Source organism: Ptychodera flava, chromosome 9, assembly GCF_041260155.1.
Source record: "Ptychodera flava strain L36383 chromosome 9, AS_Pfla_20210202, whole genome shotgun sequence".
In the NCBI taxonomy this organism is placed as follows: Eukaryota; Metazoa; Hemichordata; class Enteropneusta; family Ptychoderidae; genus Ptychodera; species Ptychodera flava.
This window is the reverse complement of record NC_091936.1, coordinates 40,966,084-40,987,392: the sequence shown is the minus strand read 5'-3', so window position 1 is coordinate 40,987,392 and position 21,309 is coordinate 40,966,084. Positions and strand designations below refer to the sequence as shown.

The window sequence follows — 21,309 nt, the reverse complement described above, 5'->3', positions numbered from 1 at the left end:
AGTCTCTTTTGAATATTCATTTTCCTCGAACTCCTAACTTCAGACACTTAACGCAGGGATTTACCACAGGCGCGTGGAGTGTTCAGTTGAGAGTAACATAAAGGATTCTTTCTGCGTATAGATACCACATTGCCAACTCCAAGCGCCAGTGGAAATTACTGAATTAATAGTTGGCTGCAGCTCAAAAAGTAACAATGCCGATTTGCAAATTGCCGGACAGACAAACAACATTGCCACCATTCAGTCATTAAGGGTCATTGATTGGTTACCAGCCGCAGTATCCATCTTTCCTGAGGTATGATATGTACCGCTTTTCGTTTCCTCGATAAACCCGTCCGCGAATCAGAGCAAAGCGGCTTATATGGGTTGACAAAGGGGTCAGCAATATAATGCTGAATGCGAATCCTAAGCTTGATAGACATCGGAACGGTTTGCAAACTTAAATACAAAGTGTAAGGCCATAATCAATTTCGACTCAATTTGATAAAATTCACATTTTTCACCTAAAATGTCTAAACATATGTCAAAATTATGAGCTACCAGTAGAAGTAGTCCACTCTTACGTTGATATACGTGTTAGGGACAGTGTAGGTATACACCAAAAAGCAAACTCACCTTCCTGTCGTATATTTGCTCTCATTTTGCGAGGTAGGTATACCATTCATATAAGCATATGCTTCAAAAATGTGAGTACCATGCAGTCACAATCCTTTGTTTGTGTAATCTGTGTAGTGTTGATGTACCATAGTAATGTCAACTGGTAACGTTGTCCTACAGGTCAAATGTCAGTTTTCATAAATTTTGCTGAAAAAATGCGTCAACTACTCTACGAGTGTAACAGATGGGCAGGGTCCATTTAATACCTTCCTAAATCTCCGCTGAGAAGCAGAATTCATGTACCGCCTGTTGCAGCGATATCCGTCAATGGACCAACGGGGGTAGCTGTATTAAGCCATTTTGGTTAATAAGTTTGTTTGGTAAAAACAAGCCAGGCAGGAATTAGAAAGCAGTTATTTGTCGGTTGGTTGTCGATATGGCTGTCGAATACACGGTGACTATAGCGACAAAACACAGCGTTTTCAGCTACAGCACAGCTGCCATAAGTATCCAGTTTGTAGCTGACGATGTCGCCACTGAGGTATTTCCTTTACAGGTAAGTCTAGATGGTTCATGTCTAGGTGATGGCAAATGCGTGTAAGGCAGTAAGCTTATATGTCTACCAGCTTGATGTCACTCCTTTCGAGCAACTGGATACAACCATGGCACTGTCCTTAACAGCAAAACAAGCCTTTGTCACACTGTACACAAACAAATGTCTGTCACAATTGCAACTTTTGACTGACGAACGAAACATATTAACCTCATAACACTTTGGCTCTGCTAAAGGTTCAAAATTTAGAATCAGAATGACACTGACTTAGAGAGAAAACATTTTAGATGCAGTCTCAACTAAGTGACCTAATTTATTTTACAGCTATGGCAAAGGTAGTACAGGTATCACACAAAAATATTCAATGCAGCATTAGCGAAAATAGTACAATCATATTATTTACTTTCGCTTTCTGAAAATCGACCCCTTGGATGTAAGCTTTTATAGTATGAGTGACATTACACATAATATGAATGATTGTCATTCTCCCGCGATATTTATCTGACCCTATCATAGATATGTATTCAGGCACGAATGTGCCGTAATTTACCAAAGCTGTTGTATGACAGCCTGGATAGTGTACGTTATCCGATTTCTACGTTGATGGGACAATACATACTGTTTTGGCTCTTCCCTATCCTTTAACTGGGCCGGTAAAGCATAGTCGATTCGGACTTCAAGCGGAACTGCTGCAGATGTCGCCATTTTATTTCATTAAATTTCACTCTGTCACAGGTAACAAGGCGTGTCGTCATGGTGATATCAGGAATGCAGCCAGCAAAATGATTTCCATCCTAAATCGTCAGTCATTGCCAGCGTATGGTTAACTTACAATATCGGAACGTAATCAAGTACATTATTTAAATTATGTACAAATAAAAATCCACCTTTCCTAGCCTAAACATAATGAAAAAATGCTTCCACGGTGTTGCCTTTGAAATCAGAGGAGTTTAGCAACGACTTTAGTTCAAAACGATTCTGACTTTATGCGGTCATTTGGTATTTTGATTGGTTTAGAGCAATTGTTACCTGATTAGTCGAGCTTAGTCGTTCATTAAGTTGAATGTGTACATCCGGCCCGGGACACTACCAGTCGACGGCATCATCATGTACACATATGTTCTGCTGTTTTAATCCCTCCCTCCCCCCCTTTAAGTTCGCCTGAAGTAAACTCTTGACCAAGGGGTTTTTGATGAGATGTAGACCTTTGACCCCATTTGTCTCAAACACTATTTTACAAAAATTGTAGAAAATCAAGAGTTTTGACATCAGTATTTAGCACAAAATATAGGCGTTCGGACCCCCCCCCCCCCCATTTAAGCAGGTTTTAAGCTTTTACCTTTGTAGTTTTATCAGGCCAGGGTACAACAACACTTGTACCAATTAAGAGCTAATTGTCCCCCGCGGGTGTATATTACTTTGAATTATTACCGAAAAGTTGTCTGTATTATCAAACATATGTCGCCATTAATGTAGCAGTGGGCAATGTATATGGTATACCGTCTGTGCTCTTACACTCGTATTTAAAGTAAAGCCCTGATAGCTGCGAATTTTATAGATTATTTTTATGATTTTATTTTCGAACCAAAGTTGGTTCATGTAAATGTGCTAACTAAAGGACAAGTATAGAAGTATCACTGCTCGCCGATTTGGACCATGTCTTCGCATTTTAACGGGTTAAATAATAAATGAGTGCCTCTCTCATAAAATGGTGCCCCACGAAAAAGTACATAAAATGCAGTATTGCCTGCACAAACACATATTGATCATAAAGGAAACAAGCATGGTGCCATTAACTTGAATGCACAACACACGATGATCATCCTTTTGTTTTTGTAATCTTTCTTTTCTCCGTCACATGAAGTTAGTTTGTGAAAATGGTGGAAATATAAAATTATGTTGAAACATTTCAATTGACATGCCACTTTCGACACTTATGAGAGTTGTATACACTTTTTCAGTCTTTAATTGATCTTATTCAAAGAAAACTCTTGGAAAACTGAGTTGAGATCTGTTTATTACACATAAGCAGATATAGGACTTTAAACATTACGCCACTTTTGTTGTTTTTGTAAAGTTAACCGTGATGTCATTCTGTACCGAAAGTAACCGTTTCTATAACTACATTACCTGTGCAGATAGACAGAAATACAGTCGATCAAAATGGACACGCCTTCCAAGCTGGTCAAACGAATGTATTCAAACTCAAGACTCGACCCATGGAAGACATCCAGCAATTGAAACTGGGTATGTTGATTTTGTGACTGGTCATTTGGCGTTAAGTTTTTATTGCCACTGAATTTACATGTACTTCGGTGTCAGTTCTTTGCGTTCCTTTGAAAGTTCTATCGAGTTAACCTGAAAGAAAGGCGATATTTCCGTAGAGGACAACCATTGAGTGGCACAGTATCACTCTCTTCTTTTGGTTTTCATGCAGAAATGCAATCTTGTAATATTGTCATTTTCTTTAAACTTTCACAAAAGACTTGAAATGAGAAATAATTTTGAAAAATTGTATTCAAAAAGTGGTGTCACTGTGCTATATTTCAACTTGAAGATAAAATGGCAAATTATTTCAATACATGCAAAAGAACCTTCGAAAATGCCCGCTCAGCAATTTTTCTTAGCGTACCTTCATTGCTTTCTCAGTAACAGTCTTATTACTTTATTTAATCTAAAATTCATTGGTTATGAATGATTTAGAACTCTACGCCGCAGGAAATAGGAATGCTTCGGTTTTAAAGCTCCCTACATGTTGGAGGGCTGACGTTTGCCAAAGGGCTGTGTAAACTGCAAAATTCAAAGGGTTATGGCGTATGTTTATGACCATGTATCTCAGAAAGTAAGACGGAGACACTTTTTCCTTCACCGTATTCCTAACCACTGTACCCTATATGTACTCCATATGCAATTATAAAGAAAAAAATAATATTTTTACGTTTGCGTAGTCACCACCATATAGGAGCATTAATCTAGAACATGATATTACATCATATACGTAAAACCGCATAAATAGCCAGCCGTTTTCCAGAACAGATATCAAAAACAACTCGAATGGTATATTAACAGTCAATACCACTTATTCCATGATCGGCTATACCTAAACGATTTCCTACCAGCAACTATTTTTCTAATTACACATCACGCGTTCATTTTGACGCGTCCTCCAAATTACAACGAGAATCTATGGCGGTTAAAAGGTACACTATAGCATACTCATTCAAGAATGTGGTCACCATCGGTCCGGTAATCCACTTTCACTTTTTCAGCTCTCTCAAGTTTTGCAAATTCTTGGACCGTTTTGGAGCCCGAACCTTTGCTCTGGAAGCAGACTGGCAGAGACCCCTTATCCCGTTTGAGATTGCATCGCTTTTGCTACTATTTATTTTCTTTGATTATTTAATTTAAGCTTATTATTTATTTTTTATTATCATTGTTAGTTTAATAATTTCTAATTGATCTATGCAAGTGTATCATGTTACCTTAGTTCAGTTCAATCTGATAAACCTTTTTATTTTACTCATATTTTGCGTAGCAGCATGTTCTTACAAACTATAGTGTTTACGGAAATATAATTATTTTTGAAGGAAGCATATTGAATTATTTGTAATGGTATCATAATATTTAGTTATCGTTCATTGAGCATATGTCGACACCTTAAAAAAAGACGACCGCCTACCCATAGTTGAAATCCTCTCCGATCTTGGACAATTAAGGGAACTACTTTGTAAGGATAAGCTTTCGTGTCGTTGCTAGGTTTCGACAACTCTGGATTCGTCGAGGGGTGGAAACTCGACCAGGTCACCGTAGAAAGCAAATCCGCAGCAAAGACTTGTATTTTCAAGCATAACGGAGATCTGTCAAAATGGAAAGAAGGCATCTTGACTTTAGACTGCCACGACGAGACAAAGAAACCAAGGAGATTTTCATCGACCACCAGCGATACAAGCGATGTGAGGATGTTGTCATATTGTAAAAGGGTGTGAATTTGAAAGATCACACACGAAAACAAACGATTCTAAGTTCAAGTTGCATAGCCCATTTCCGTCGTCACACTATGTCTGCATGAAAGTATGACGTTTTGCTCTTTAAAGCTTTGTTACCTGCATTTTCTGTACAGATTTCGTGTCTGTCAATTCAGTTTATCCATTATTTTCTCGTTTCATTGTAATAAGCATTATAAATGTTTATTATATTTGAATAAGTCTAACGATGAATTTGAATATATTACTAGTCCGCCTTTACGCCGCCAACTTGCAATACATGCATTCAAATTTTCAGTACTTTTAGGCTACCAAGTTAAAGTTGCCTAAGAAAGTTCTAACTACAGAGAAAACGCATGGAAGTATTTCATTTTGGCAATATTTCCCCTAATTTTGTGTTTTCAGGTCGTCAACTTTATAATGGGACCTATCCTCGGCATACGTTCACTGACCAGTGCAGAGAAGTACAAGCTTTGCTGTCTTGTGGCGACAACCAGCGAGGTCAATGTACTGCCACCGTTGACCTTTGAGTATTCTATAGCCGAGGGCAAAGGTAACTTAGCCCCACCAATCGTGCGATTTTTTTGCAGTGAGGATCCGCGCAAGAGTATTGTCTGGAATTTTGAATAGCAAACTGGTGACAGCAGTGATACGATACAAAGACCAGTTTAATACGATAATGATATTAGCAATTTTAGTGATCAAGGTACAAGCAAGTTGAGAGTTTTGACGTTGCTTTCTGCACCAGATACAAATTTTAATGTTAATTGTTTTCGCATTAAGCAAATTTTTCCCTTTTTGTCCAAATTTCATTACAATATTGACGGTCTTCTGAATGATTGCCACATCCGAGCACTCGTTATACATTCAAATATATGTTCAGTTTATTGCCTGCCGTACTACTCAGGCTGTGTCAAACCGTCAAGCTGATGCCTAATTGGATCACAGACAAGGTCTCTGATTGGATGCGTGAGTGGGGATGGTCAGAATGAGGGTATTCCATTTTTAGCAAGCCAAGACTTGGCCTATTTTAACGGCAGACAGATGTTTCATATACTTTGCCTCGATTACATATTTGTATCTTTCCAGTCACTGAATATTTTTTTTGCAAAAGCGGGAAGACTGAAAAAATGAACGTTTTCACTCTGTATATCCATCCAGTTATGACCATCCCCTTCCCAGATTTAATTGAGCATCCCTTCGTACTGCATTCAATAGCAAACTCTTTTAACCACGCCAATATTTTATCAATCCATCATCCAACGGGCGTTAGCCCAATTACAGGATGTAGTATTATATATTCATAACCCACTATCCCCCAATGGAGCATTGAGGAGTAAAGTGTCTTGCTCAGGGGCACAACACCGTGCTACAGTCTTGAACTCAATGTTCTCCGACAGTGAGTCCATCCACAGTCGCTCGAGAGCTATTCAGCTCTGGGACTATTCGCCCCATAGACGAGTATACAGAAGCGAGAAATATAGGTATATAGGGGTATTTCTCGCTTCTGTATACTTGTCTATGGGGCGAATAGTCCCAGAGCTGAATAGCTCTCGAGCGACTGTGGTATGACAGTACATGAATGACAAAGTGTATATAAAAATGTGCACCAACGTTCACTGGACGCGTCACTTTCACCAAATTCACTTATCACATTCTTACGAACGTTGATTATTGCACTGCTTGATGGCGCAGCTAGTACCCGGTATCTACAGTCATCCCATGTGATTGACTGTGCGGCGTCTAACACACAGAAACTATTAAAATATATGAAGCTATGGATTCACATCACTATACACTTCGGTTAATTTCATATCTGAATTTTCAGTTTTGTCTCATGGGACTGGAGAAGAGGTAGTACTGGAAACAGTGCTTGACCAGAGATTGTGGCGATACGACTGGAGTGTACCAAGACATCAAACTCTCGTAAGTTCATTTCCAAAATAATCACTAAAACGAAGATTATTGGATTATTTTGTCACCTGAGTTTCATATTATATCACTTACCTACTATTAATTATTTCCATCAGCGGAAATATGTATGTCGTAAGTCCTCACGCTAAACCTGAAAGGAACGCACGGTGAAATGTATTTAGAAAATCACAACGTCGGATATAATTACCTTTATCATTTCAAAAATTAAAGGAAAGGGGAAATATTTAAAAAAAACTTTCGGTTTGTATTTCCAAAATGAGTGAAATTGGAAAACGGATAAGAGAACGGATCAAAATGTTTCCAAGAATAACACATATACATAATTTTGTCTGATATGAAGAACAATTTTAATAAGATACGATAATGTTTGTCGTTCTCTATACTTACAAGCTTGTGTGTCACTTCTGTGGATCTTCTAGGAAACAACATGTACGTATTATTTGCCCGATGGCCGCAAGTTCAAGTGTGTCGTCCCCGCACTCAACGCTGCTCCCCGGTTCGCCCTGACATCATGCGCCGACTTTTCTGCTCCGATTGTGAGACCAAAAAGTGACCCTCGGCGGAGCATCATGTGGAGACACCTTCGGGCTGAACACGAGGATACTCCCTTACACCTTCTCATCATGGCTGGAGATCAAGTTAATGCAGACAGCATCTTCACACAAGTAATAAATCTATTTTTCAAATCCGTAACGATTTGGCGAGATGTGCATGTTATTAGTCAATTAACGAAACTACGATATATCCTCCATTCACTTTTTGGTTTCCGACAGCTGTATACCCTATAAAGTGTGTGATAGTACTCTAAAATCCGTAACTTTTGAAAAGATAATGTCATGTAAAGAAGTAGGGTTACTTTGTTGTGTGCCGGTGATTTACTGTCTGTCCTGTGCTGTTTTGTATCTATGTTTATAACAATTGACCGTGTATTATGAATTTTGACCCAGTGTTATTGGAATATGGATGGGTGTGATTGCGATTATTTTAGCCACGTCTTGATGCCATGAAATCATTGGTTATTTTGTTGAAATGAAATTAAGTCAAAAAATATATGCGTTTCCTCTCGCTCAACCTACCACATTTATAACTACCCGTATTGATTTTTAATTCACAAGTTTGCTCTTTTTATAGTGCCACAACAAGAAAATACATGAAACAGCTTTTCTGGCTGGCATTTTTTTCGGAGCACTTTTTCAGTAAACATACATAGTTTTAGACACGTGATTCAACTTACATTTTTATTCGTCAATGATGAAGGATTGAAATTTCTCCACAACAGATAAATGCATTTATATGGGAGTGCACATCTGTTACTCATTCAAATGCAAACGGTCGTATCGGCGATTTTTAAGTTCGAAGGCTTTATACTCGAATTATCAGCAAATTTATCAACCCCGAGTATGTCCATGATTACAGACAAACCATTCGTTCTCAACTGTTCTTTCCTCTTTTCCATAGGCACAAAGCTTGGCAGCTTGGGCAAATTTGCCCAAAAAGGAAAGAGAAACGGGAGACTTCACAGACGACATGAGAAAAGAAGCGCACGAGTTTTATTTCCAACTCTACTGCGAACGTTGGCGAGAACCTGAGCCTGGATGGATTTACGCCCGCGTACCGTCGTTAATGATGTGTGAGTGGTGGTAATGGTTGGGATGATCACGATGATGGCGAGACATCAATGATGACGACGATGATGAACGTATAAGAGTGTGTATGGTGATGGAATGTAGTGATGGCTGTTCTGTTAACAGTTGGTGATGGCATATTGACGTCAGTGACAGTGGAATAGTTTTGATTAACTTTTGTTCAAAAGTACTTCATCGACCATACTTGTAAGCCTCCAAAGACTTGCTCCGGAGGCGATCAAATGTGTAGATTCTATGTGGCATTTTTGTCTCCAACTTAATGTTCAACAAAAGCCTTTCCTCATATTTTCGTTCACACATGAGAGAAAAACAAATTCTGTGCTAGTGCAAAGGCCTTGAATGATAACTTTGTATTGTGTCTGAAGGTGCTACTGGCTCCTCGCATGGTTGCCAAGGTGCTGATTAGAAAATTACTACTGCGGGTTTCATTTTGTCTTGCAGGGAATGATCACGATATTTTGAACGGCTACGGCTCCATGGTTTCCTGTCCGGTGATCGATGGTATCTATGAAGTTGCCAGGAAATACTTCTGTCTCTTTCAACTCCGTGGTCTTCGAAAGGAGAAAGACTGGGCTAAGTACGTGCATGCGGATTTCACTTCAGCGCATGCGCATTGATGTACTTGCTCAGCATGTGATTATTTCAATGTTTCAAATATTAAAGCGTAGCCCAAGCATTTTTCATATTTTCGTTTTCAAGTTTCTTTCGTGTTTTCATAAAGAGAATCATTTATTTCATTTAGTGAAACTTTCTTGTATTTTGTTGTCATCCAGATTCCGTGCGGACTGTTCGACCCTATGGCTTCGTCCGGAAACCAAGAAAGGCGACGAAACGATATACACAACTCTGATATACCTTGTGCGACTTGGTGATGTAGCTTTTCTTGTGAGTAAACCGTTAATTCGGTAAAAGCTTTGATCGTTATGATTTGTACATAAAGTTTCGTGCCCACAAAGTAATATCAACTCTTCCAAATCAACACACCGTCCAACACATATTTCTTTCATCATTCTCTTCTATCAACAGTTCTTGGATGGCAGGTCGGAGCGAACATCCAGCCACATACTGACCATCTCAACTTTGAAAGAAATCGCCGCGCTCTTGAAGCAGCTCGAGAACCTGAAGCACCTCTTTGTTGTCGCGGAAATTCCCTTCATCTTTCCCGACACGGCCTTGTTTCCCAACATGGATAGTCACTTGCCTTGGAAAAAGGTGTTGATATACGTTTGCCAATTTACGTCATACTGCATTTGACAGGAGAAGTTAGTGTAACTGCGCAATCGAATTGCGCAATGAATGATTCTCTTTTCTTTTCACGGTACACCAGTTCACAAGTGCACATATTCTCATATAACCATAGTCCTTCCATTTTACTTTGTTTGGCATCCAGAAATTACATTTCTATGTTAGTAAGTAAACATTCACGATTGGGGTTTGTATAGCTACGGAAATGGTCACGTAATTTTTACAGGAAATTTATGTAGGAAAAATCCTTCAAAACAAGATCACTAAACTTAAAGATCACCTACGATCAACTTTCTTAACATTGTCGGAGGATAAATGTTGTACATTGTATGACACTGACGTTTAACATTATCACCATCATCATCATCATCATCATCATCATCATTGATTCTGTAGGAATGGGAGTACAAATACGTTCAAACATGGGATGCCAGTGTTTCTTACGATGTCGAGCGTCTGAAGCTGTTCACGTTGCTGTCAGATTTTTCGCTCAACAAGAAAACAAGGGTGACTATTCTGTCCGGCGGTGTGAATGTCGCCTGCTGGGGAAAGTTGCACACAGATAGTGGTGTCGTCATAAACATGCCGACTTCGTCACCCCTGATTGATGAACCATTGTCACTGGTAAGTTGACTTTTTGAGCGTCTTGCTACATTCAGATTTTTCGAAATAGATTCTAAACGTATAATTTTACAACCTGCTAGCCGGTTGGTTTCCTTGATCTATAGGACTCATCACAAATCCAAATCGAAGAGAGAAAAATTTGAGATCAGCTTAAGTTGTGTTGACGTGTTCAAATGAATAAAAATGACATATTCAACGTTGACGTCAACTAGAGGTTTCTTTCATAAAAATAACTGATAATTTGTCATGTGACAAGGGGTACAGAGAAAGTCAGCGGTATTAGCTTTAGGAGTTAGAAGGTCACAACATAAACACAGATACGGTGTACTCTGGTAATAGGAATTCAAAATTACCGCTATGTTTTTCTCCATGACCATACCAGATACCTGCATATTACACTTCTGTAAAGCAATTTATTTATCTATGTATCTTTCAAATAATATGATTCTCTTTCATTGACCTGATTTGTTTTCCAAATTGAACACCTTTTCACTGACTATATTAGAACGCTTGCTGCACAAACCCAGGTGCGCTGCTAGAGCGGACACTTGTGTTGTCAGAATACTCAACGGCGTTTATCTTCAAAACAGATCAGCTTTGTCATTGGTTCCTGTTCGTCAGTTGAGAAGGATATGGAAGTCCCTGCACATGGCAAGTCGTGGACTGGCATTGTACCCATCGGGACAGAACAGCACGCCCCCTGTCTGTTGGATGACCAGAATTTGATGACTTTCACCCCTTCCAAGGAACAGGTACTGTATTTTGATTTCACCATCTGTGTATCAAAACTGCCAGGTTTACTCCACTACACACTTACAGTATCTGTCCAAGGTATGGACTTTTTCGGAGTTGTGAGACAGTAACGGAGAGCCTTCTGTCTTTAGTGTTTACGTAAAACTTTATCGTTATTTATATGCTTTTGCTGCAATTTTGTCTTACAATGAATGCTGTGCGGGAATATCATCTTCATTGCCGACACAAAAATTTAATAAAACACGCAACAGTTTTTCGTCTATACATAGACTCTATAAAAAGGTAGTGTGCGAATTGAATATATTTTACACCATTCTTGCATGTCGGTCCCGGGGAAAAGGTATTTTATGATCTACTGGTTCAGAAACCAATTGAAGTCACATGATAAAGTTACAGAACCCGTCGATGTCTTTCGCTCAGGCGCACCTTACATCTTGCATGCTGTTTGATAGAACAAATATATTATCTTTACGAAATAACAAGAGAAGCTAATATTCTCGATAAACAGAGTACACTACGATCACATACACGTTGTGAGTTTCTTTTTTCATTCAATGTTATTTCAGGACGAGCTCAAATATGACACTCGTGTCATCAGTCGACCTAACAACCTGTTCAGCGGGAATGAGGCGAAACTGGAAGCCGTCGTGTACACCAATACAATTCGCCCATTCTGTGTGGAAGAGAAGACGGTTCCGAACAAGTCGGGATGTATGGTTATGTGAACTGTTTTGCTATCTATCATTTCAAGACTTGCGTAGCCCGAAAGGGACACGGATCATCGGCTACTCTTTGTAGCGCCACCACAGTCGAACAAACGTTTCCATGGCGCTTTCATTTTCATGAAATTGGGTTGTTCGGTATGTTGGGCTCACCATGGAGGTTTTTAACCCTCATGCTTTGACGGACAATCAACATTGTAAATAGTCTTGAAAGAAAATCGTAATTGCGTAGGGTTTAGCAAATTGCATACTTTCAAAAGTTCAGCCTTGTGCATATTTATATTTCCTACGCTGTAATCCCTTTCTGGCCCTTCAGAGTATCGGAACCGGGAGGGCAGAACTGAAAAGGGCGAAAGTGAAGGTTTAAGGTAGTAGACCGATGACGCAATCCTGTCTAACTTATGGACTTGTACATTTTCAATTTCCGTTGAGAATTTACAAACTTATACAATGTTCGGGTTTATATATCCGGAATCACTCCAGCATTGCTGCCATCTCTATTCGGCACATCACGATTTACTTGACGGTGGTGAAGACAACCCCTCAATGCACTCGTGTAATCGAGTAGCTAACTACAACTGGGATCAGCGAGGTTATTCTGACCAGAGGGTATACACCATTCTTTAATCGAGAATTTGCAAGCGTCCCCCCCGTCTCCGACTCGTACAAATTTCGTTTCGATAAACTATAGTGTTTCATAGGAATTACATTGTGATGCAGGTCACGAAAACATATGCTTTATGTCGGCCTGCCGTTGTATAGAAATGTAGTAAAATGGGATAAAACGAAATTATCCGGTAGCCAATAATGACGTGCGTCACAGTGAGGCTAACTGATGACGTTTTTTGACATCAATTCGTAGTTTAATGACGTAATCGGGGAAGAGTATCACATTCTTTAATGAACTCAATTCATCTCGACCGTGCACTCCAGAGCTGGTCGGATTATCCGATATTCAAAGTACACAGTCAGTAGAGAATCTCTCATTGTGCGGCAGAAATTGCGTGAATTATTTTTGCCTCGTTGTGTTTAGACAGACTTCATTACGTCATGACCGTCAAAAATTATTGTGACTGTAGGCCTAAATTCATCGACTGAGTTGACGTTCTTAATTTCAATAGCGCGTTCAGTCCATTTAATTTAGTTTGGTTTGGTCAACGGGAAATGCTACTTATTTGCCATAGCTAACCGCCGTATTTAACAGTTTGTAAATTATCTGAGCTTATAGAGAATATATTGAGCATGGTTCTTTCATGGGTTCATGCTGGAACCAACTCGCGTATAACACGATGAAAAGAGTAGGCATTTCACGGACTGACTAGGGTTGGGCTTGAATCAACAGGTGGTTGAACACTCAAGAACCGGATGTGTCCTGTCAATTTTAAGGCATTCTAAATCTGGGACGTGCCGGGTCACTCATTTTTCAGCGAACATCGGCAAATTAACACTGACCATGCGTACGTACAGAAGGAAAAACTGTAGTCGCTAGGCGGAGATGATAACAAATGAATGAAATAGGCCGTGTATCCGACCGCTCTCCGTTTGTTTTGATGAACGTGCACACAGGAACACTTTGTGAGCACCTTAATTTATATAGGCCATGAACCTCCATGTACTTAGACCAACAGACAGACAAAATCAGTTGAAACTAAGGAGAGAAAGTGGTACGCGGGGTAGGCCTACCTGGCGAGCGGAGTAAATGCAACTGCAAGTTGACAGCACTGTTAACGGAACGTACGGAAATAGGTCCGTTTGAAATTTTCTCAAGTTCACACTTTATGCACGTAACTTCTGTGCTCTCATGCATACATTTTCAAGTAAAAATAGCGTATACTCGGACCAACGATGACGCTTCGGACGAACGACGATGGTTATGAAATTCCAACCTTTGTGTCAGAACCAAGAGTGGCTGGTTGTAAGGTTTTAAGTTTGATTTTGCGTTTTGCGTGCATTTATTTATCTCGTCCAATGTACAGATGGATACAATATTTTTGTCAATGTTGAACCTAATATTTTATTGTTAGTAAAAATAAAAATTATGCACGACTTTTCGGAATGAAACGTTACGATTTCTAGGGAATAAAGTACAAAACTAGGGGTGGTACGTCGACTGAATGAGTGATGCCCAGAACATCAACTCAACTCAGATACGCAGTGACTGTGACGGTTTTTGTAATGTCATCTTATGAAATCTTTACCCAGCCAATGGAGATAATCTTTTACTTTTTCTCTCTCGTTTGTGGTCCTTGGAGCTAAATAAAGGAGCTGGAAATTATGGTGTAAGCGTGCTCATTTATATGAATTATCATTTTGTATCAACACATCCACAAACTACGTGTATGTATGTATGTATGTATGTATGTATGTATGTATGTATGTATGTATGTATGTATGTATGTATGTATGTATGTATGTGTATAGATGGATGGATGGATGGATGGATTGATGGATGGATCGATGTATCTATGGATGTATGTATGTTATCTGCTGTGGTGTTGCGCGCCCGTTTCCTCGAAAGACGGACTTTCCCTTACCCGACACGCATACACGTGTGTACATAGGCCTATGCCTGAGAAATAGACTATTTTTCAGGCATATTTACACTCGTCTATGGGGGCATAGACGCCAAGCGGAATAGACCGACCACAGGTGACTGTGCCGTTGGCTTGATCACTAGTGACATCACTGCTATAGCATGCGTATGTGTCCCCGGTATTTGTGAAGCTGTCTTACGGACGCCTCTTTGATCAGGACACATTGTCTAAGATTAGCTGTATAGGCCTAGGCCTAATAAGGACACATTGGATGTGACCAAAGTTGTCCTAGTTGAAAGGTTTCACGGTATGTTCGAAAGTTTTCAGGGCGCAGTTGATGTTACTCTCTTGGTCATATCATTATAATTCACCAACTTTGCAATCTTGATACAGGGTACATCTCTTTCACTGGTATCAGTATGAAATAACGAAGCGGGTCAGTTTAGGATTTTACAAGTAGGCCTAAAACAGACAAAACATTTTCCGTTGGCAAAGCTATTTTGACAAGGCGTAAGATAATCTCAGTCACGGATGTCGCGGCGTTTTTCATTATGCTCATGTCGTTTTGGGGTCGACAACCCCCCCCCCCCGGAATTGCTAACTAGCGTGTCCTCCCCCACATAAGCGGCGTTTACAGGTATTCTTCAGGGATTCAATTAACATTTGGTTTTCTGTGTATACTTTTCAAGTGTGAGCTTATGTTTTATCAGTTGTAGAAAAAAGTTACAAAATACGACACGTGACTTCATATCACCGTGTGTCTTTTTCCCACGTGAGAATTGGTGATATGCCATTTTTTCCTCACAAGAAACCCCATCAATGCTCGATACTCTGGCAGTACCAGGAAAAGAACAAGCACGTGTGTGTTGCTACACACAGCATCTTTGGAAACAAAATTGACGTCAGTGCAATCGCCCACCTACGTTTGACTCCCTATCTAGTGAAAATTCGATGCCAGACAATACAGTCGATTTGCGAGGAGATTTTATCATATCGCATGCCATAGTTTTTAAAATATTTACTGCAAAATGTATTAAAGAAACTATCTTCCAGAAACAAAACGACTTTTTATCAAAATGAGCGAATATTAGAAGGCGCAAACAACAACTGGATATCTGTCTTCGAGATATCAAATTTACTGGAGCAGTTAAGGAGTCCGATTCAAAGGTGCACAGTGAAGATCCAGCCGCCATCATGGAGGTGTAGCCGATGGATACTTTCAGCTTTAGGAGCTATTTTTCATATATTCCTTACACTTGAGCGGTTTGCCTTTAGATATGGGGATGTGATGGTTCAGAGCCATGCGGATCTCTATTATTGTTACAATCTTCGTGCTAGTGGTGTCGCGCACGAAGGGTATTAGTGCGGCTGGCTACCTCGGTAAGTGTCAACTACATCCATTCAATGCACAGTGTACACACGTACAGTCCATTGCATCACGTTAGGAGGGCATCACTGTGCTTTGCTGGGTGAAATTAACTAAAATTTATTTCGTCTCTGAAACAGCTGTCATCAGAGTACAGGTTGTATTCCATTGATAACAGAGCATAAAATTAGCAGTTTCGTACACGGGCATTCATTTTATGCGCGTATTGCCGAGGAATATACCAGTGCCCGCTCCTCCCATTCATTCGGTACCTCATGTCTTAGATTCCGGATATCGTTTCCTGATTTTCGTGTAATAACAGGGTGCCGGATGGCGAAGGCGGTCGCAACCGCTTCAAAAATAGGCGCTCTTTTTCCGAGGCCCTTTGTACTAATGTGTATGGGTCACCGAGTTTGACAATTTTTCAACCATTGAAAGAAATAATGCTGATGGGGTTTTTTCAAACAAGCCCTGTCGTCAACAACGCACGTTTCGTACTGCAGTGATCATCGTGACAAAGTGAAGTGTCTTAGAACTTATATCGTATATCATAAATGACAAATGACGAACGAAGACGTTCATTGCACTCTTGACACGGGCAAGACAGGGTAAATGTTGTGTCACCCAGTCGAGGGCCCCATTTTCGCGAATGGACAATGTTTACAAAGGCAGTCAAGGAAATTACTTGATTAGGTAATAGATGTAATTATAAATTTCAGTGTAAGAGCTCAGTTGCCTCGAACGTTCATTATGACCTTCATATAAACATAAAGCCTTTGTTGCGGAAAGCACGTTTGGCCGTGGTCATTGTTTGTGTAATGTTAGCTACTCCGGTGTGATTTGATGTGTATGTACCTGTCCGGTGGTACGAGTCATCGAACGGCCCGCGTTGGCGGTGTCAACAAACTGCATTAATGAATGAAATGAAAAAAAAATAGACGTATTGTTATGCAAATACAATGCTGCAGTGACCCCAAATCTGATGGCTCGTACTTGCTGTATACGGTATCAGTGTTTTGATTTGTAGATCTTCCGCAATTGTAGTTACCGAACTGAATCATGGTCTCATACCGAGAAATAGTGTGGTTGCTGTTTTTAATTTTGTGCTTCTCAGAATTAATTACCCATTGTTCTTTCTGCTCATGCTAATATTTTGCAATTTTAATTGACACATTGTGCTACATTTGTAGTACCAAAGTTTCTCCAGTGAGTTATTGCAAGTGTCAATTTCTATCCAATTAACAAGTCTGTAGAGGTGAGTCAACTAGTTTTTCGAAAGACATAAAAACCATTACTGTTAAGAAAAGAAACACAAGTTTAAATTTCTCCTTTCAAGCAATTTTACTGAACATGTTATGACTTGCTGTACAGGTGCCATTCAATAGGACCTGTGTATTGTTGACAGCCAAATTGCGAAACAGGCCTGTAGTTGTGGATGTAATTGTCTGTACACATCATTCATTTTTTGATGTACAAAACACACAACCTTTGTGTGGTTGGACAGTTACTGAGCCTGGGAAGTTCATGTCACTGTCCAGTGTTTCCGTTAACGCAAAATCCTGCGTATTTTACGCAAAATTTTTCGGAAATACGCAAAAAAAATCATGACTGCGTAAACAAATACGCATTGAGAAATGCCGCCCAATGACACGACGTACTTGGCCTGCACCATATTGCCTGAACGTGGTTCAATGCAGGACAAAAATAGAACATATGCACCTGCTTGCAAGTGACATTTATCATGATATTGCAACATTTTAGACTTTAGCAGACCGCAGCACTTTATGCAACATTGTATTTCATCATCACAAAACGTCATGTCAATCAGTTCTGTACAGACAATGGCACTACAGATGCAAAAAATTCGAGAATCGATCGAGTCTATGTTGTTGGTAACACAATACAGTTAATGGTCATTACGTCGCATGTTATTTGGAAAGTGTTTACGGGCGACCATTTAGACTCTGTCGGGTTGCATTCTTGAGAGGTCCCGCTGGACTTTGAACAGTATCTGCTTTTTGTTGGCCCTTTGAAAACACTAATGTCGTAGTCAGAAGGTATTTTCTTTGAACATGAACTCATTGGGCTGCTCAACGATCGTATACGGGACATGCATCACGGCATGGCAAACGTTCAGCTTCACCTTGAAGCCCCCCAGGTTGTTGTTTTTTGTTAATAGAGCATGCGCATTACAGGAAACCCCCAAGTTCTACAGAAATGACTGCCCAGCTCACTTCAGATACTGATTCCTGCCGTACGCATTTTGAATACATTTTACGCAAATAAAAACTCAGTTGCGTAAAATCGTACGCAAGTTTTGAAATTGTAACGGAAACGCTGACTGTCAAGTATATGTGTGTAGGTCATAATAAGTCAGTGATCTCACTGTAAGAGCTGAAAATCTAGGAGATGTTGCCAAATCATAAGCTTGACATAACATTATGTTCCAATAGTTCCAATATATCAAAATATAACAGATTATTGTAATTTGCGGTTGTCAATCCACATTCTGTCATTTTTTCTGCAACAGTGACAGAGAGCTGATAATTCTGTTTCTCTTTAACCATCCTTTTTGCTCCATTGCTGGAATTAAAGCCCAGTTGTATGATACTAAAATAAAAGTTGCAAAAAAGGATACACAAATATTTGATAATGCATGACACCTGATGAATAGGGTATTCCCGCTTCATTATGTTGTGGTCATTTGTAAGATGTTAGATACCTACCAAAAACATTTTTAAAGCAATTTTCTGGTCATTTTCATTTCAAGTAATATGTCCAAGTTGATAATTCAATTTGATTAAAATCTGATGCAGCATGGTTGATTCTCAAGTGTTTACCAAAGCCTTTGTCCAAGGTGTAATATTGATGGAGATAGATTACAGAATATGTCATCATAGTATTCATTATGCATGGTGTTTTACACATACACATCCAAACCTGGGTAGGGGCTTAGGTTTTAATGATATCTCCAATTTTTGTTCAACGAAACCCTTTTTCGTTTTTTTCCTTAATTATGTTGAAATACAAGTACCAATCTTCAAAATTTGCATTTTGTAGATTGTTGCATGTTATCACACGTTCAGTTGTAAGTAATTACATTGGCCATGACATAGAGACTGCACTCAGATAGGGTGAACACAGGGTATCATAATATGATTTTGAAAGAAAGACAAGAAACTTTGTTTTGGATGTAATATAAATGATGGGAAAAAAGTCTAAAGTTCCATCCAGTGGATCGCCAATGTTGTTCTACCCAGCTCAGTTTGCAAATAAATGGACAAAACACATGAAACAATGAATGCTGAATGTCAGGACAGTGACAGAAAAAGGTTTTGAAAATTTCAAAACTTGCCGCTCTGTGGCGTGCATGAAAATCACAGCCCTTCTGTTACGTTTCCTTAAAAACCTTGTCCTAAAGTAGAGAATTACAGTAAAGGGCTCCAACGTCTTTCAGAAAATACCTATACCACATCAATTTCCCTGTATTCCAATTGTGTTTTTCAAAATGACGCTATTTTACAGTTTACAGATAAAAGTATGAGCTGTGTATAAAATTCATTAAATGAAGGACAATTTCCATACAGAGATCAACAGATAACATGAGTCTAATGCCATAAATTTTTACGAGTATAAATACTCAAGAGAGAGTAGTGTTTCCATTTGTGTTTCCGTAAGGAGCGATAGAAAATAAAAATTAGTAAGGGTAGTTGCAATACCTCTTACTTAACAGAAAATAAAATATATCCAAAAGACAGTATTGCTCACAGCTTCAATATCTGGATGTGCTACATTGTATATGTTATGGCACAGATAATGAGATAATTAGATATTATTCCCTAATATTTTTCTTCGTTCAGCGAAGGAAAATACGAGTGACGTAATGACCGTGTCACCACGAGTCGAAGACGAGTGGTGACACGATCATTACGTCATGAGTATTTTCCGAGCTGAGCGAAGAAAAATATTAGGGAATAATATACTTATCACATGCACAAGCAAAGAATTCGTTATTTCGTTATTTTTTGCAAAATAAAATAAGTTTTCCATTACGATTCCGCGTTAAAACTTTTGAACTACTTTAGGAATAAATATCAGTACGCCGTGCACAAGTTGTCAATCATTTCCAGCCGTCCGCCGTGTGCGTTAGCGCTCACGCTCGTTCGTTTGTGGAGCAAATGACAGCTCTCGGTCTACACGTAGGCTACCTTCCGCAAAGTTATACTCTATTTCAAAGATAGCAAAGTCCTAGAAATTTATCACAGACGAAGATACGCTATATTTCTGGAACAAATATCGACTGAATCTCGACGGCGCGAACACTGTAAACGTCGCGCCTGACCCTGTTTGCAATGCGTACGGAACCCACGGTATACGCGACCAGCTTCGAGTTCGTTGTTTCCGCAAATTATTCACGTAATTCCTTCGGAATATACAGGCGGTACACTCTTGTGTTTACATTGTTCGGATTAGTAATGTCGTAGTCTGTGAAAATATCGATTTCATTACATGACTTTTGATCGTGGGAGAAACATCGGCCGCCATGTTCTTTGTTTACATATTTACGAGCACACCGAAGATTGGCAAAAAAAGGTCCGACGCACCAAAATTGATGACATAGATGCGGGTTGTCGTGACATAGAACGACCAGAGAATAAATCCCGTATTTTTTGTTCGGAGACGACAAACTTGGCTTGTGCATGTTATAAATATAAACATATTTGTGAGCAATACATGAGAGTGGTGATTCTGTGCAGTAGGTTAAATTTCTTTGTAGTTTACAACTTAGCTTCTCATATTTGCAAGGAAGAAGGTTTGCAAAATTCTCCAAAGATTCATTTTGCCCTTGTACATGAAGTGAGCTGGTAAACAATACATGTATGTATGCAAATAGGTTGGATTCAAGGCTTATACAGTTATAGATTTCCAAAAAGGAACATGCTGCTTTTCAGACAAACAGAAATTATTTACCACACAACAGCAGCTACATGTGTCATATTGAAACATTCATCATTGGATAAATATGGATTTTGATGAATTTTTTCAATGATTTATGTACGCTACCTCATCACAAGTGGGATTGAGTCACATAGCAAGTAACTGTCACTATGTAATTCTTGGCATTACAAAGTGGCAGTGGGGAACTGAAATATCAAGACTTGCATAAATTGGCACACAAAGCTAAGGTCGAGGGGTAATGGCTCATTAACAGTGTATCAGTAATTAGAGAATCATCCCAGTGGATTGATGGTCAAAATTATGTGTGTTAGTTTTTCTTCAGGATCAATCTCCAGACTGGTTTTGCTTTTTAGTAGCCAAACAGGCATTGGATGCTACAGTGGAGACATGGT

General features: G+C 39.3%; 2 protein-coding genes across 2 annotated transcripts in view; both read left to right on the top strand.

The window, feature by feature from the left end:
• The first annotated feature begins 777 nt into the window (after window positions 1-777).
• LOC139141033 (uncharacterized) lies at window positions 778-14,341 on the top strand. The gene is made up of 13 exons (XM_070710599.1): window positions 778-1,153; window positions 3,289-3,397; window positions 4,907-5,103; window positions 5,539-5,686; window positions 6,962-7,059; window positions 7,488-7,733; window positions 8,527-8,698; window positions 9,156-9,291; window positions 9,488-9,599; window positions 9,741-9,926; window positions 10,356-10,583; window positions 11,174-11,335; window positions 11,903-14,341. Exons 1-13 carry the CDS (start codon window positions 1,034-1,036, stop codon window positions 12,059-12,061), a joined length of 2,073 nt encoding a protein of 690 aa, XP_070566700.1. The 5' UTR covers window positions 778-1,033; the 3' UTR covers window positions 12,062-14,341.
• Window positions 14,342-15,736: 1,395 nt separating this feature from the next.
• LOC139141030 (receptor-type tyrosine-protein phosphatase N2-like) overlaps window positions 15,737-21,309 on the top strand; it is a 260,917-nt gene continuing 255,344 nt past the window's right edge. The window contains exon 1 of the mRNA XM_070710596.1: window positions 15,737-15,972. The gene's annotated coding sequence lies outside the window, so the exon portion shown is untranslated. The remainder of the gene's footprint in view (window positions 15,973-21,309) is intronic.